Source organism: Melanostigma gelatinosum (assembly GCF_949748355.1).
Source record: "Melanostigma gelatinosum genome assembly, chromosome: 13".
Taxonomy (NCBI): Eukaryota; Metazoa; Chordata; class Actinopteri; order Perciformes; family Zoarcidae; genus Melanostigma; species Melanostigma gelatinosum.
The window spans coordinates 24,696,261-24,713,803 of record NC_136646.1 but is presented as its reverse complement, the minus strand read 5'-3'; the positions used below and the strand labels follow the sequence as shown (position 1 = coordinate 24,713,803).

Here is a 17,543-nt window from a genome sequence, read left to right as displayed (position 1 = left end):
AGCCTCCGATGGGACAACATCTGCATTTGCACACAAAACATATCCAGACCTGTCTCGCCATATAAACTGTATTGAGCAGCTTCATGCTCCCCTGAGGATGAACACGTTTAACTTCATGTTTTTAGTCCCAGTATTATTAATGCTTTAAGAGTGGAAGGGTTTGTTTCATCCAACTCTTATTGTGTGCTGTAATGAACGTTTTTTAACACCGATATTAACTGTTGTACTTTTATTGTTGGTAACCTGTTTCACCTGAGTTTCCTCTTCTACCCACAGACCCATAGACTGGCTTATTTGCATCCAATGAAGTGACCGTATCTGGACTGAGGAGGAGTGACGTAGAGACGCCGTATACGTCTCTGGCAGAGACCTGTCAATCACTGTGTAGCCCCGCCCTAAAGCATCCCCTGCTTTATGGTCTGTGTGACTCTAAATGGACCATAATGTACTAAATGAACATCATGCTGTATTGAAGAAGACTTGAAACTAGAGATTGAGACATAAACTCATGTTTACAATGTTTACTGAGGCAATAAATCAAGAGAGAAGTAGAGTCATTTTCTATAGACTTCTATACAACCAGAGGAGTCGCCCCCTGGTGGACACTAGAGAGAATGCAGCTTTAGGACATGAAGCATCGGCTTCACTCTTCAGAACCGGAGGTTGCCGCCTGCTTTCACCTACATGCTTTCCTACTTTACCAAGAACATATTTCAGGGGAAATAGTATATACTCTTTGCACAGAAAAGGGTCAAGAATAAACATAATATTCAGCACAGGAAGAAAATGTGATTAAAATGTTATGAGTAATGTAACGGCAGTCAGTCAACTGTTGTGTGCGTATGTGAGAGAGAAATGTTTTTCCTTTTACCAACCAGCAACCTGCTCATCAGTTTGATGAATAAGCCAAAGTGGAAACCCTTCTGCCAAAGGCCTGAAAGACAGAAGCCGCCTCCTCCTCCTCCTCCTCCTCCTCCTGTTCCTCCTCCTCCTCCTCCTCCTCCTCCTCCTCCTGCTCCTGCTCCTGCTCCTCCTCCTCCTCCTCCTTCTCCTCCTCCTCCTCCTCCTTCCTCTTCCTCCTTCTAGTTTTCCCGCTGGCTCTTTTGCTTTTTCTGAGCCAGCCGGGCCTCACGAATCTCCTCCAGGGTCTTACGGGGGTCCATGACGAAGGCCAGAGCCACGGCGGCGGTGCCGTCGCCGCTCTGGCGCGAGAAGCAGAGGAAGGTGGCCCAGAGGAAGGCGCAGCAGCCCATGAAGGCCGTCCGCAGGTACAACGGCATCAGGACAAAGTTCAGAAACTGGGACGGAGGGCAGAAAACAGGACGTGATATTCAACATATACAGATATATTGACTCTAAATGAACCATAACTTACTCGATGAACATCATGCTGTATTGAAGAAGACATAAATGTGCACAAAACAGGAGCTTGTTTTCATGTTTACCTGCATGAACGGCCAGTACATGAGTCCAGTCTGAAAGTGAAAGTAGGAAATGATGAGTGAAGACACAGACGACTGACATCACAGTCACATGTAAACCTCTGTTCTCACCTCTAGATGATTAAAGTGTCTAAAGTGTCTCTTTGAGGTCATTTTGTATCTCTTTGTACTCATGTATGTCTCTTTGAAGTCAACTGTTGTCTCGTCGTGCCCACTGCGCAGAAGCAGCATGGTGCAACATCTAGGTTAATCTGGTCATGAGGTCGCAGCAGTGTGTGTGTGTGTGTGTGTGTGTGTGTGTGTGTGTGTGTGTGTGTGGAGGGCAAGGTGACTCACTTTTACTTCGCTTGACTATGCCGAAGCCTTACTCACCTTCCAGGTGTTGAAGAACTTGTCCCTCCAGTCTTCAAAGATGTCTTCTTTTCTCTCCAAGAAGTTCACTCCTGCAGGACATGTGGGGCGTTTACGCAGAGTTTGGGGCTGGTGTGCGCCATTACGCACGATTACAACGTGTGTTATGCTACTCACCTTGACCCACATGATGTTTGACATAAATCGACCTTAACAGGAAGCTCATCACTTCACTACTGATTGTAGATTGTACAGATTTCTAACTGATGAGACATATTTGGGTCTGTGGTTTTGCTCTGATGGTTTGGTGACATTGAAACAAAGAGATATTTTGATGTTTTGGCATCAGATGATATTCACCTCAAACCAAACAGAGAACCAGTGTGTGTCTCCACTTTAAACCAAACTCTAAATTGTCTTTGCATTGTGGATTCAGACCAGTTTACCTGTATAGAAGACGCTGGTGGCCAAAGGCGACGCGAAGCTTTGGTCCAGCAGGAGTTTGCGGAAAACCATCCCGGCGGCTTTCCCGGGGAAACGCCTCTCCAGGGCTCGCAGCCAGAAGTAATTGAAGTTTCCATGGAAACTTATAGCCACGGTAGCCACGTCGCGAGTGTGTTTCCAGTCCATGTGCTCCTCCTGAGCGATGAGCTGATGGACCAGGTCGCCGCCGGCGAATAAGCACCCGTACAAAGTGACGTTGGCAAGCCAGGGGAACCGTTTGGCGGCTTCTTTCAGGACAGCTCTCCTCATTTCAGAAGCTGGGAGGGAGGCTCCAAAAGTAATGCTGCACGGTCCGTCAAATAGCTTCGATTCGGCAATCAAGGCGCAAGCATAGCGGTTAAAACGATCTGACTTGGCCCTGGTGTCAGTCGGACGCAATCCATCTGTGCGCGGTATAATCAGGGAGGGATTAGACGGCTCCACCGGCAGCAGGGATATCACACATTACCGGGTCTTCAGATCGCTAACGACAAAATTACAGACTCCTCCTAAACGTTTCCCAAACACTGTCGACTCCTGCGTAAAACCTGCCATGGCACCACTTTGGTCATTTTGGAGAGGTGCTCCTCTATTGCGTCCTGGAGCTTTGTGCGTAAAGTAGCTACATCCGATCCTTTCACGCTATATAAAACAGAGAGACCATCCAGTGGAACATAAACATGAAATCTAGATCATTCCGTCTGCTCTCACTGGATGTGTCGCTCCCAACAAATCCTGCGGGTGAAGCGCTAATCTGATGGATTGTCCCGGGCCCACTGCGTCACCGCGGTCAGCCAGACAGTCCACGCACTGTCAGATCTGCGGTGTCCAAACCCGCAATCTGCTCTCTCTTTCTGTCTCTCCCTCTACCTAGCTCAGTCTCTCTCTCTCTCTCTCTCTCTCTCTCTCTCTCTCTCTCTCTCTCTCTCTCTCTCTCTCAGTCTCTCTCCCTCTCTCAGTCTCTCTCTCCCTCTCCCTCTCTCAGTCTCAGACTCTCTCTCTCTCTCTCTCTCTCTCTCTCTCTCTCTCTCTCTCTCTCTCTCTCTCTCTCTCCCTCTCTCATCTCTCTCTCTCTCTCTCTCTCTCTCTCTCTCTCTCGCTCTCTGTCTCTGCAAACACTTCTCAAGGATGTTTGGGAATGGATAAGAAATGTTTTCTCTGATCCATCAAACATGGCTCTTTTAAGGATCTGGGACCTTTACAGTAATGGATGAAAGGAGCCAGAGCTTCAGAGCCACAGCGAACACATGCTGTACCCAGTATAACCACTAGAGGGCGATGTCACTCCGCATAAAGCCAATTGTCTCACCTGTTACCTGAGCAAGGAGATCAACCTGTTTACCTGTCAAACCTCTGGTTCATGGTACTTTGTGTTTCTCTCTGTGTTCTTCAGGGCTATTTGAACATCAAATGTGCACCACATGATCAGTGACTTTTATTTGATTTATTGTATCAACTGTTGCAGGATCAGTAATGTTATGCCCCCCCCCCCCCCCCCCAAACTCTAAGATCTAAATATCTGTAGAAATAAAAGTGAATGCAATTAGATGAAACAGATTTTAGAATGTACCAATTTTCAATATGTTCTGTATTTGGAACCAAAAAAGCTTAATAAAAACACAATTCATCGAGTTCAATGTGTGTATGTATGTGATAGTGACACATACAACATATTACCAATAACATAACAAATAAAATGTAAGATTAAATATGTAAATACACACACTGGTGAACACATGAACTCATTTCATCAGCTCGAGTGTGAGGGGGTCGGTAGATGAGGGAGGGGAGGAAACAAAGCATATCTCAATCCCATTGGCTGGTTTCCCTGTCCATCAAATGTTCCTCGTCTGTGATTGGCTGATGTCCCGAAAGCCTCGGAAGTGTCATTTTTGGGACTTGAGCAAAGCTTCTGCATACCGAGCGGCGGTGCGGCGGCTTCGAGCTGATTCACGACTTTTCGAGATTAAATGTTTTGAAGAAAGCTGTAAAAAGAGGTACGTTTAAAGACTCTCCGCCACAATGTCTGCTTTCAGTGTTTGAGGCTGAATCCTTGTTTTGTTCCGGAGTTTGTTGTGTTTGCTCACCGAGCATGATCACCAACGAGCCCCAATCCTCCAAAATAACCCGCGGCGACTGTTGCAGTTGACGTTTGAACGCATACAGATGTTGTTTAGGGAACAGCTGTGTACGCGGAGTTGATTTTAAGACTTTATAAATTGATAAAAACTATTACTTCTGTGCGCAGCTGCGCTGACAGCAGCCACAACTTAAACACAGCAGATCTCTCCACGGACCCGATCCACAGACGTGCCTCCTCGTGACATTCCCACGCGAACTCATGATGTATTTATGATGCATTTCACGAGATTAAGCTCATGAAGACCATCGCGCCTCAGAGCTGGTGGGCGGAGGCCAACGTGATGAAACAACGACAGAAATACGGAAGTTCTTTTGAGCGAGTTGAGACACGTCCTGTTGTCTCTTCTCATAAGAATAACAATAACAACAACAATAACACCAACAATAATAATAATGTGGGCACGTGCGTGCCTTTCATTGTTAGCACGTGCCGTTTGAAGGAGTTGCAGCTTATTGAAATATGAAACGTGGGAAATTCAAATTGGGTTTGTTGAGCTGCAATATAATAAAACTGTTTGCATACTTTAAATAACATACAGTTAAAGAAGGATATTAAAACACAGCAGAATAAACACAAACCTTTTATTTATCAGTTCTTGTTGGATTCTGACAGTAAAATATATGTTAAATCTGTAACTTTTGTTTCGTGCCACACCCGTATCATATAAAACATATTCCTACATTCATAGACAACAGGCTTTCGGACAGAAGTAGTTTGATGTCATTGAGTTATGATGAACCACAGATGGAAGAGGAGCAGCGTCCTGTTTTTACAGCATGTAAAGGAAAGTTAACCGCTGTGGTTTTTGGTCAGTTCGTCAGCACCAGTATCTGAGTGCATAACTGCATAATGTCTGTAAGCCTTACATTTGCATTCACGTGGGTGTTTACGAGACACTGGTTGTGTGTTCGTCAACATGTTCTGTGAACAATGTAACTGAAAAGAAAAGCGTTCTGTTGATGTGTAATGTTGCCGTGTATTGACCGGCGGATGGACGTGTCTGAGTCAGTGGAGGTCCTGGGCTTAGTTCGTTCATCAGTTAACCAATCAACTGCTTGTTTGTATGTCAACCAACATTTAGAAGCCCGAAGATATTCCCCTGATTTTAGAAGCTGAGACCAGCGAGGTTTTGGGCATTTTTTCACTTGAATTTTATGATAATTCGATTATTAAAATTGTCCAGTTTGAGCTCCATCTTAACTCCCTTTTTGAGGTGAGTGGCGCGCTAACAAGGCTAGCAGTTTCCCTCTGCTTCCAGTCTTTGTGCTAAGCTAAGCTCAAACCGTCCTGGACCTGTGACACACAGAAGAGACCGAAACGATCACTTGATTTGGAATAAAGAAAATTATTCAGCAACTATTTTGGCCATCGACCACTGATCATGTAACGAGCAAACATTAATTCCTTCTAGTTTCTCAATTGTGAGACTTTTTTCTGCTCTTCTTTGTTTAATATCATCGTGAAGAGAAAATCTTTTTGGACTCTTCGTCGGCCAAAACAAACGAATTACAGACGGAATCGTGGGTTTTTAGAAAGTGAGGCGATAAATCAATTGATCGAGATCATAATCTGCAGTCCGACATCAGATTCTGGACCTCAAAACGTCGTAATGTTCCTTTAACAAAGCACCATGAATCACAGGTTATGTCTCTTATCTTACTGCTGAAATAGATTGCTGCATACTTGTGATATTCACACGTTGAAAGGCCTGATTAGTGTCGTCGTGGCCCGTGTTCTGGATGAGCTCGTTCTGGATTTGGTGTTGAGATGCTGCAGGCGTGGTGGTCTGCTGCAGGACGCTGGCTCACATGATGGTACTGTATGTGTGGCAGCAGCATGAGGCCGACTTCCTCTTTAGATGCTGTAAAGGAAGCCGGCCGACCGCAGCAGGTTGTGTCGTTACTTTGAGCTCTGAGGAAAAACGAAAGTTTGAACCTTCATCATTTAAAGACTTCAAAGATTCAAGTGAAATCGAGTTGCATGAGATGCATTGAAGTCCCACTGAAGCAGAATATTTGAGTGGTGCAGAGTCGCTTTGTACTTTGTTTTCTGCGTTCAGTTTTCCAACCGACCGGCTTTCACATCAACTCGCAGCCAAAACACCCAGAAGCTGTTCTGGTGATCTGAAGAAGCTGAGTGGACTGACTCATGTGAGCTGCTGGGCCTCGCTGACGCTTCTATTCTGGGGTCACGTTCACTGACTGTGTTTGATATTCATCGCTGAGCGGACCACGCTGCGGTCGCTCTGACGTCGTGTTGTTCGCGGTCTGCTGGAGGTAGGAAGTGGTTCTCTTGTTGCCACACATCCTCCGTCAGTCACAGCGCTCTGCCTGCAGAGTTCTACCTCCTCGCTTATTAAGCACTGAACTCCACATTCGGTACATTCCTTCACTTTATCCTCATCCTGTTGTGTTGCAGCCTCATGCTAAATCTGCTTTAAACCTGTTTTTTTTCCGTCATCAATCTGAAGTCTCTGTGAAACACAGCGAGTCCGTCTGTGTCTGGCTTCAGGTTCCTCTGCGTCTTTGGTTGTGTTTTGTAAACGTCTGTCTCTCGTTGGTGTCAGGCGGCGGGAGGATGTCTGTGGAGGTGGACGTGTTGCTGCAGGAGGCCAAAGAAAGCATCGAGGCGGCTCAGAACTACCGTAGCGAGCTCCAGCAGCGCCTGCATGGACTCAACCAGGCCCGCAAACAGGTACCGCAGTCTGCTCACAGCTGCAGGGACACGCATTTAAAACAGACGAGCAAGAGCTGGACAGCGCCGCCGTCTGGCTGCTTATCAAGCAACACTCAGAACTCCTTCTAGAGTTGAATTCACCTTTTGTGAAGGAGAAATGCTCCTGGTTCTACAGCCGATGTTGTCTTCCTGTGATGTTCAGAGGTGGAAGAAGTGTTCAGATCCTTTACTGCAGAACGAGTACAAATACCACGCTGAACACTCCACGACAAGTCAGAACCTCGCTGAGATGTAGTGGAGGAAAGAGTACAATAGTTACCGCTGAGATGTAGTGGAGGAAAGAGTACAATAGTTACCTCTGAGATGTCGTCAAAATAACAGTCACACACACACACACACACACACACACATAATACATTTTTCTCCCTCCGCCCAATCCCAGCTGCTCTATCACACGTTTCTTTCCCAGAACCCCCTTCTGTCCCCCAGCACATTAAAGGAAACATTAAACACACACACACACACACACACACACACAGTGAGGATAAAGGAGACACCAGAATGTGTTCAGCATCTCGTCGTCTAAACAAACACGATTCTTTTTCCACCAACCCCAAAATATTGATCAATGACAGTCGCCAGGAAGTGATGCTTTGTCTCCAGTGGAAAAGTCCAAACACACACTCACACACACACACACACGCACACAAAATGTACTGTGTGTGTGTGTGTGTGTGTGTGTGTGTGTGTGTGTGTTCTTGTACTGTCTCTTTATCAGTGCAGCAATTGTCAATCAGCCTTCTGTTTCCTGCTATCTCCATCGCTGCCTCTGTGCACTCATTGTGTAATACGTGTGTGTGTGTGTGTGTGTGGGGGGGTGTGTGTGTGTGTGTGTGTGTGTGTGTGTAAAAGTGTTTTCTACAAAGAGGAACTGAAACATGACCTCGACCACTGATGACAATCTGCAAGCTTCCTGACAAGCTCCTCGTCAGAGAGAGTCGTCTGTGTGTGATACAAGGAACAGTGGTGGGAGTCATTGTTGTAATTGTTGTCGGAGTATTTGTATGAACATAAAGAACAATAACAATGGAACAATGGATTTGAGATGTTGGTGGTAATAGTGCAGCATGTCTGGTTAATTGTTCATCAGGCTGACGGCCAGTGGAAAGAAGCTGTTCTGAAGGATTTAAAGTTGCATGAATGAAGGTAACCTTGTCTCCTTGTCTCCTTGTCTCCTTGTGTCCTCTGGCCTCCAGGTGCGGGGCAGCTCGGGTCAGGCCCGCGAGGCCCTGCGGCGCCACTTCACGGAGCTGCAGTCGGCGGCGAGCCGTCTGCTGTCGGAGCGTCTGGCCGTCCTGCTGGCCGAGGTGGACGCCATCGAGGCGGACAGCGTCACGCCGCTGGACGACTGCCAGAGCCTCATCGAGCACGGCGTGGGCCAGGCCGACGAGCTGCTGCGAGAAGGTGACTCCGCCAAACACACTTTCGTGTGATCATAACATGTAATATTTGGGCATTCATAGACGACATTTTCTGACATTTGTTTGAGGCTAAATGGTGAATAATCAACAATGAAAATACTCATTAGATGCATTTATTACTTCTGATAAAACGTCAGATGAGATCGTCATGTTTTAAATGTAATAATGATGATACCGCCCTCCATGTGTCAGTTCTTTAAATACTCCGTCTCTCCAGGGGAAGCAGCTCTGCGTTGTGGTCTCGGGGAGAAGGAGGACCAGCTGGGCAGCTTCACCAAGAAGGCCATGCACATCCAACTGGACAGGTGGGACAGAGACCACGCTCTTCATCACAGCAATACCAGAAGTTTCTAAATAGAAGAACCGATCACTCTGAACCTCATGTAGAACCAGCTTTCAGAGCGGCATCTCAAACAGAGACCGACTAACACACAAGCATTCAGATTCTGGCTCTTTCTGTGTTTTGCAGCCTCCCGGAGGTGCCGGCGCTGGTGGACGTTCCGTGTGTTTCCGCCCAGCTGGACGACTCCCTGCTGGGTCTGCTGAGGGACCGGGTGTCCCGCCTCGGCCTCGTCTCCTCCCACCCGCCGGTCCAGATAGAAGAGCTGCAGGAGAGACCGGGCAGCGTCCTGGTCCGCTGGTGTAAGGTCAGCACGGCGCAAACACGCAGAACACACTCTCAATGGTGCAAATGTCCTCATCGTTACTATTATTACCATCATTACTATTTATTACTATCGTTATTATTGCATCAGGTGGACGAGGACTTTGCAGCAGCAGATTACCGGCTGCAGCAGCGGCGCTCCGGCAGCGGGGGGGCTCAGTACGAGGACGCCTTCATCGGTCGGGACTGCGAGTTCCTGGTGCTGCACCTCGACCCGCACACCGACTACCTGTTCAGGGTCTGCGCCCGCGGGGAGGGTCGCACCGAGTGGAGCCCCTGGAGCATCCCGCAGACGGGGTACACCACCCTCGCGCCGCACGGTAGGGGAAGCTTTAGACTGCTGCACGGGGGGGGGGGGGGGGGGCGTATTTGTGCATCATAGCATCATATCTTCAAGGGTCCCAGTGGCTGTACGTTGAATGCTACGACTTATTTTTACCTAAAACTAGTGTGTGTGTGTGTGTGTGTGTGTGTGTGTGTGTGTGCGTGTGCGCGTGCGTGCGCACGTGTGCGTGTGTTCTCTGCAGAGTGGTGTCCGGGCTCTGAAGGCTACATCCTGAGCAGCAGGAGAAACATCGCTCTGCGCAGTGACTCCGCCCACTCGCGCTGCCCCGTCCTCTACTCCAACGCACCCACCTACTTCTGTGGCCAGACGCTCACCTTCAAGTACACACAAACACACTCCGATACGTCATCTAGATGGTAGATGAGGGGGTCTCACAGGAACTCTCTTGTGTTTTTACAGTAATATAACGTGTGTGTGTGTGTGCGCAGGATGTCAGCAGCAGGTCAGATGGATCGGAGGGACAGTCTCGGTGTGTGTGTGGACAGCAGGAGAAGAGCCGACTCCCTTCAGAGAGACCAGGCCGTCTGCATTTCCACCAACGGTACGCTGACACACACCATCTGATGGATCACAGCTTTTTACAAGACAGCTTCAGTGAACATGGATGGTTTCTGTGGAAGGAAATGCTTTCAACATGAACTGTTTGTGTGTGTGTGTGTGTGTGTGTGTGTGTGTCTGTGTGTGTGTGTGTGTCTGTGTGTGTGTGTGTGTGTGTGTGTGTGTCTGTGTGTGTGTGTGTGTGTGTGTGTGTGTGTGTGTGTGTGTGTGTGTGTGTGTGTGTGTGTGTGTGTGTGTGTGTGTGTGTGTGTGTGTGTGTGTGTCTGTGTGTGTGTGTGTGTGTGTGTGTCTGTGTGTGTGTGTGTGTGTGTGTGTGTGTCCCTCAGGAGCCGTGTTCGTGAACGGTAAAGAGATGACCAACCAGCTGCCGGCCGTGGCGCTGGGCTCCTCCGTGACCTTTGACATGGAGGTGGTGAACCTGTTCCCCGTCAGCAACAACCTGAGCGAGGGGGGGGGCCACTTCAAGCTGAGGGTCACCATCGGCTCCGGGAGCCGCGAGGTGGTGTTTGATTGGCTGGTGGACCAGGCGGTGGACTGCCTCTTCTTCGGCTGCTCGTTCGTCCACTCCGGCTGGAAGGTTCTGGTGTTTTAACGGATCCTTTTTCAACCTGCTGGAGTTTTCTCTTCTGTTGTTTTGTTGAGTCTGGAATCAATCCGTCGTTTCCTCCCACCATGTGGACTTCCAGGAGCTTCACACAGTATTTCTCCGTAATTCACTGGTCCGGGTTTTTCTATGCAACCGGGAAAAACCCTGGAAGATCTGCGGCAAAGTCGAGCAGCGAGTCCTGAAAAAGAGTTTGCCGACTTCACCGGATCTCCACGAGAAAGAGAAGTAAAGAGAAGAGATGAAGCTTCAAATGAGCTGCTGCTGCCGTCGCCAGCTTCACCTCAGCAGAGACGCAGAGTCGGCGTGTTTCTGGACTGATCTGGTTTCTGTGATCGCGGTACACAACCGAGTCCTCCTGGAGGTATTCTGGCCATTTTAGATAAAAGATGAATAACAAAGCTGTGAGAAGAAGGTTCATATTTCAAGGAAAGAAACTGAATCTCAGATTAAAATCCTTCATTTACAAGAAAGAAAACGTGGATATTCGTTGTACATTTGTGGACAAAAAATCGAATTGTGAAAAACGTTGTACGGCCAAGATGCTTATAAGCGTTTTATTTTATGGACATAAATAACTACGAATATAATTGATCACTTTTGCATCTAAATTTGTGACTTCGATCTCTGAGATTTTCTGAGTTTGTGTCTCTGAATATTACGCCCTCCCCGGACTCCCGGGATTATTTTGTTATTAATATTATCTTTAACTTACAATGAGCCTAAAACGCCATCGAACGCCAGTGACATCATCTTGCCAGACACTGTGTTGACCAATCAAATGCATGGAAGCGTGGATTCTCGCTGGATGACTCTCTAATGTAAACGTCGTATTTCTCGTGTGTTTTTGAATAATTGTTGGTGAAATAACGAAGCCGCTCACTCTCCTCTCATCCAGGGCTTTTAGGAGATTTGTTCCTCTGGATCTGAGCCACTTGTTTCCTCGTGTGAATGTAAACGTGCCGGCTCTCTGGGAGGAAATGTGATCGATGGATTCCAGACTCTTCTGTTTGAAAAAGACCCCGTCGGTGTTTTTGATCTTTCCGGTTGAACCGACGGATCGTCTCGGCTTTTACTTTTGAACTCTCGGGGCCTCCGTACGATGTCGGCTTTTGTTTACAGCTGCGTTTTAACCTCCTCTCTGTGAGGAAGACTGTTAGGAACAGTTTGACACTTCAGATGGAAAACACGAGATCCGTTTTTATCTTTCAGTTTAGAGCAGCAGGAAAAACAGAGAAGCTGCTGCTCTCTGTTATTTGTTTTAACTCGTCACTGTGAAAGTCAACTCGTGTTTTACTTGTAAAGGGACAGTTCACCATCAAACACAAAGCGGTCTCAGTTCGGGTGTGATCAGGTTTAAAGGGACAGTACGTGTGTCTGTATGATGTACTTCTACACAGTCAGAGTTTTACTGCAGTAGATGGAGCAGAGTAAAGTGCTGCTGCGGGCGTATTTTAGACTCCTTCAAGGATCGATAGCAGTTCAAGTGAAGGCTGTGTTTAGAATGTTTTCACCTCGTTACCTTGACGACGGGGAGCTGAAGCTGTTATCTATGATCTCTACAAACACCAGACTCCATTCACTGAGACACTGATGTAACAGAACACAGGAGCTGCTGGTCTGCTGCCTCCGTCTGTCAGTGTGTTTGTGTGTTTGTGTGACTTCAGTGTTTTTACGGGTTCGTTCAGATTCACCAAAGTTACACAAACGCAGTCACCGATGGAGGCAGCGGTAGAGAACGAGTGTCCTGAGAGGTAGAATCCCTGTTTTTGTGAATGGAGTCTGGTGTCAAAGCTCCATCTACTGCAGTAATACACTGACTGTGAAGAAGTACTTGTAGACATCCACTTCCTGCTTCAGATCGTTTCTCTTGCTGACCGGCATGTGACACTGTGACTCGTCTGACGTCTGAGCCGATCAGAAGCTTGAGGCTGAACAATGCATGCGTTTCTGCAGGTTTTAACCTGAAGACGTCCCTCTGACTCGCTGGAACGAGCGTTGAGCTCTGAAAACACTTAAAAGCAATGTTTCCAAATCAAACGCACCGTCACCTTCATTAAAATGAATTCTATCTATCGGTTTGAAAACTGTTGAACCATTTGGGATAATTATAAGTACACACGTTAACGACATATAGCATTTTAATTCTAAAAGTTACATATCAGACCTCTAAAGTGGGTCTGAAACTAAACTCTTCCGTATTTTTCTGCCTCCCTAAAGATCAAACTGCTCATTAGTTCAAAAGAATTGAAAGATGACCTTTTATTCTACTTATGAGGAGACTTTGTTCTTGAGTTTTACAGTTTTTATATCCAGGCTGAAGATGTGAACCTTAGTGTTTTTGGCTGAACTGTCTCCTGTTTAAACTGTTCAAGCTGTTACGTTGAATTATTTGTGTGTCGACAATCATTAACAGTGTTTCCGTGAAGCTGCCGCTGTAGAGAACTGGAGTGAAGCTGCAGCTCATCGATGAGCCTGAGAGGAATTCATCATCCCTGCTGTTAACAGTTCAGATCAGACAGGAAGTCACACTTCTTCTTCTTTGGCTTTAAACTCATTTTGTGGAATATTTTAACGGTTTAAAACTAAAAGGAGAAGTTGAGTTTATCATTTCTTAATGTCTCATACTGTTTGTTGCCATCCAGCTACGATTGTTTTGATAAATACCGATGAAATGTTAGAAATTAGAGTCAAAGTTGACGTCTTCAAATGTCTCATTTTGTCAATCCAGCATCACAAAATGCTAAATATTCAATTAACAATGATATGAAAGAGAACTGCAGCTCCTTTATTAATATCCTGCTCTGCCCTCATCAATAAAGTCGTCTTGTTTTAAAGGAGTAGTTTGACGTTTTGTGACGTAAACATTTTTCATTTCTGTTTTTGTACAAATAAAACAAACAAGATGCAACGTGTCTTTTCTTCCTTTGGACTGAGCCAGGCTAACGTTTCCCCCCGTTTCCAGTCTTTATGCTAAGCTAGGCTAATGGCCTCCGGGCTCCAGCTCTGTATTTGACAGACACACATGAGATTGGTGTCGATCTTCTCGTTTCGCTCTCGGGCAAGAAAGCAAATAAGTATATTCCCCAAAATACGACTGTTCCTTTAACGTCATTGTTATTTTGTTAGCTGTGGTTCATCAGGATGTGTCTGCTGTCAAGTTTATTCATTTATATTCCCGGTCTGTCTGGAGGAGTGAAGGTCAACAATGATGCTGCAGCGTCATCACTTATTTTTGACATCTGTTTCTAACTATATATATATATATATATATATATATATATATATATATATATATATATATATATATATATATATATACATACACACACAGTACCAGGACTTTGTCCCCATCATCTGATTCCAAGTCAATACATTATGCAACGATGAGTTCAGGGACATTTAAAGTTGACTTTCCCGCATGTTTTGTTCCACAACTGTTCATCTGCTCTTCAGACCTCCTCTCTGCTCAACCCTCTGTACGTTACTATTCCTGTGCTTCCTGTGTGTAGTTTATTGTTCAGCTTTTTGTTTTTGACCATTAATTATGCGTGTGAATTCCGCTTGACGCCTGTCCTGCCTTGTTTGTTTTTATCTGAGCCTCAGTGAAACTTAGATTTTTGCATCTTTATTCTCTGGTCTTGTGATCACTGCGCTTGAGTCGTACTCTGTTCATCGCAGCATTCAACTTCACATTGTGTCCTTTTTCTTCTGCAGGTTTGTTCAGACAATGAGACTTTCAGCCGTCCTCTTCCTCGTCTCCACGCTGGTGGGCGGTAAGCCTTCGTGTCTGTCTGTGCATATCTGTGTGTGTGTGTGTGTGTACAGATACAGGAGATCATTCCTGCAATAAGACTTTGTAATAAATCGCCTCTGGCCAAATCAACCACAAAACTACAACTTTGTTTCTTTGGTTTGGTTAAATCTTTGCACTGTTGTTTAGTTGGTTCATTTTAATATTATTCTATTTCATTGTAGATATATGTTGTGTGAAATAGTTTTTTTTTTCAATTGATTAATAAATAATAATAAATAAAGTGAAAGATGATTTACTTGCGCACCTAAAACTGTCTTTAGGTGGTCGCCTGGTGTGGACCCCAAAGAATTCCTGAACATGTGAATTTATTTCCCGGTACTCTGGGTTCAACTCTGCAGCGTTACAGCGCCACCATCTGGCCAAAACTGCACGATATTTGGTTTATTTTCCGAACGGTTCTCTGGACCGTTTGTACAGTAACTCTCTCTCTCTTGTCCCTCAGGGAGTGTGACCATTAAGACCTTGGTGTTCCCCTCTGCAACCAGTACCAGCTATGTGGAGATGGTCCCTCTGAAGCCCTTGAACCTGCGGGCGTTCACTCTGTGCATGCGCGTGGCCACGGAGCTCAGCGGAGAGCGCGAGGTCATCCTGTTCGCGTACCGGACGCAGGACTATGACGAGCTGAATGTGTGGCGCGAGTCGGACGGCAGGTAGTCACGAAAACACGCTGATATTCTGTGTTTACTGATCAGAGTCCAATCAGTTCCACCATTTTCAGACCAAAAATACCACTCATGCTACCACTGCTGCTAAAACCCTCGACGACTACCACCGCTACCACAAAACACCGTTTCTGGTGGTTTTGTGGTAGCGGTTTGCTAACAATACGACTGTTTTATATCTACAAACAGTTAACACTCATAAAAAGAACAATTTTATGTCAATATGTATCGAACTATAATGTTACATTACCACATTTTCTTTGCATTGCTAAACCCTCTCATGCATCGTGTGCTCAGGTTGTCCTTCTACATGAGCGGGGACGGCGTTTTCTTCAACGTGCCTCAGCTCGGCGCCCTGCAGACCCACCTGTGCGTCACCTGGAACTCTGGTTCGGGTGCGGCCACCCTCTTCGTGGACGGGAGGAAGAGCTTGACCAAGATCTACAGGAAGAACCAAACGGTGCGGCCCGGAGGGAAAGTCATCATCGGACAGGATCCGGACAATTACGTCGGGGACTTTGATGCTAACCAGAGCCTCGTCGGGGAGATCGGCGACATCAGCATGTGGGACTCGGTCCTCTCGCAAAGCGCCATCCGAGACTTGTTCTCTGGGAAGAGAGTGGCGAGAGGGAACGTCTTCGACTGGGAAACCGCACAGCTTAAGATCCACGGGAACGTGGAGGTTGTTAATGTTGAGCTGTAGCAGTCCAATAAAAATATTCTGACGAAAATATTGCATAATTATTCATGCTCACCTAATATATATGTGTTGCACAGGCGGCAACCTCTGGTTCTGCCGAGTGAAGCCGATGCTTCATGTGTTAAAGCTGCATTCTCTCTAGTGTCCACCAGGGGGCGACTCCTCTGGTTGTATAGAAGTCTATAGAAAATGACTCTACTTCTCTCTTGATTTATTCCCTCAGTAAACATTGTAAACATGAGTTTAACAAACTAGTTTTAAAATCAAATTATTTCAGTTGTTTGTTTATAAGTTAAAGTCAAAATAAAGTAGAGTTGAGTGGAAAGAAAATATCGTCGTGCAACCATCTGTAAAAGGAATATTATAAAAACGATGATTCATTTACTTCAAAATAACTTGTATTTGAACTTCTTTGACTGTACCTGAAATGTGATGTGCACAAAGCCCACAATTGGGATAATTATAAGTGCACACGTTAACGACATATAGCATTTTAATTCTAAAAGTTACATATCAGACCTCTAAAGTGGGTCTGAAACTAAACTCTTCCGTATTTTTCTGCCTCCCTAAAGATCAAACTGCTCATTAGTTCAAAAGAATTGAAAGATGACCTTTTATTCTACTGATGAGGAGACTTTGTTCTTGAGTTTTACAGTTTTTATATCCAGGCTGAAGATGTGAACCTCAGTGTTTTTGGCTGAACTGTCTCCTGTTTAAACTGTTCAAGCTGTTACGTTGAATTATTTGTGTGTCGACAATCATTAACAGTGTTTCCGTGAAGCTGCCGCTGTAGAGAACTGGAGTGAAGCTGCAGCTCATCGATGAGCCTGAGAGGAATTCATCATCCCTGCTGTTAACAGTTCAGATCAGACAGGAAGTCACACTTCTTCTTCTTTGGCTTTAAACTCATTTTGTGGAATATTTTAACGGTTTAAAACTAAAAGGAGAAGTTGAGTTTATCATTTCTTAATGTCTCATACTGTTTGTTGCCATCCAGCTACGATTGTTTTGATAAATACCGATGAAATGTTAGAAATTAGAGTCAAAGTTGACGTCTTCAAATGTCTCATTTTGTCAATCCAGCATCACAAAATGCTAAATATTCAATTAACAATGATATGAAAGAGAACTGCAGCTCCTTTATCAATATCCTGCTCTGCCCTCATCAATAAAGTCGTCTTGTTTTAAAGGAGTAGTTTGACGTTTTGTGACGTAAACATTTTTCATTTCTGTTTTTGTACAAATAAAACAAACAAGATGCAACGTGTCTTTTCTTCCTTTGGACTGAGCCAGGCTAACGTTTCCCCCCGTTTCCAGTCTTTATGCTAAGCTAGGCTAATGGCCTCCGGGCTCCAGCTCTGTATTTGACAGACACACATGAGATTGGTGTCGATCTTCTCGTTTCGCTCTCGGGCAAGAAAGCAAATAAGTATATTCCCCAAAATACGACTGTTCCTTTAACGTCATTGTTATTTTGTTAGCTGTGGTTCATCAGGATGTGTCTGCTGTCAAGTTTATTCATTTATATTCCCGGTCTGTCTGGAGGAGTGAAGGTCAACAATGATGCTGCAGCGTCATCACTTATTTTTGACAAATCTGTTTCTAACTATATATAT

At 45.6% G+C, this 17,543-nt stretch overlaps 2 protein-coding genes across 4 annotated transcripts; one reads left to right on the top strand and one right to left on the bottom strand.

Moving 5' to 3' along the window:
* Nucleotides 1-1,082: 1,082 nt before the first annotated feature.
* mpv17l (MPV17 mitochondrial membrane protein like) lies at nucleotides 1,083-2,546 on the bottom strand (the record flags this gene model as incomplete). The annotated part of the gene is made up of 4 exons (XM_079281702.1): nucleotides 1,083-1,298; nucleotides 1,446-1,475; nucleotides 1,815-1,885; nucleotides 2,240-2,546. 4 exons carry the CDS (start codon nucleotides 2,544-2,546, stop codon nucleotides 1,083-1,085), a joined length of 624 nt encoding a protein of 207 aa, XP_079137828.1.
* Nucleotides 2,547-4,168: 1,622 nt separating this feature from the next.
* crlf3 (cytokine receptor-like factor 3) lies at nucleotides 4,169-13,584 on the top strand. 3 transcript variants are annotated; one of them, XM_079281684.1, is made up of 9 exons: nucleotides 4,169-4,273; nucleotides 6,986-7,113; nucleotides 8,352-8,559; nucleotides 8,794-8,881; nucleotides 9,046-9,223; nucleotides 9,332-9,560; nucleotides 9,768-9,906; nucleotides 10,015-10,127; nucleotides 10,471-13,584. In XM_079281684.1, the coding sequence occupies exons 2-9, from the start codon at nucleotides 6,997-6,999 to the stop codon at nucleotides 10,734-10,736; spliced, it is 1,338 nt and encodes a 445-aa protein (XP_079137810.1). In that variant the 5' UTR covers nucleotides 4,169-4,273; nucleotides 6,986-6,996; the 3' UTR covers nucleotides 10,737-13,584. The 3 variants fall into 3 exon arrangements, with proteins under 3 accessions (XP_079137810.1, XP_079137812.1, XP_079137811.1); XM_079281686.1 differs by lacking the exon at nucleotides 4,169-4,273 and adding an exon at nucleotides 6,519-6,695; XM_079281685.1 differs by lacking the exon at nucleotides 4,169-4,273 and adding an exon at nucleotides 6,769-6,797.
* The last annotated feature ends 3,959 nt before the right edge of the window (nucleotides 13,585-17,543 follow it).

What these genes read in the sequence shown, in the direction of transcription:
- crlf3 (XM_079281684.1), top strand. Translation starts at nt 6,997, where the DNA reads ATGTCTGTGGAGGTGGACGTGTTGCTGCAGGAGGCCAAAGAAAGCATC. An exon ending in TCCTGGTCCGCTGGTGTAAG is followed by an intron (nt 9,224 to 9,331) that starts GTCAGCACGGCG and finishes TTATTGCATCAG; the next exon opens with GTGGACGAGGACTTTGCAGC. An exon ending in CACCACCCTCGCGCCGCACG is followed by an intron (nt 9,561 to 9,767) that starts GTAGGGGAAGCT and finishes TGTTCTCTGCAG; the next exon opens with AGTGGTGTCCGGGCTCTGAA.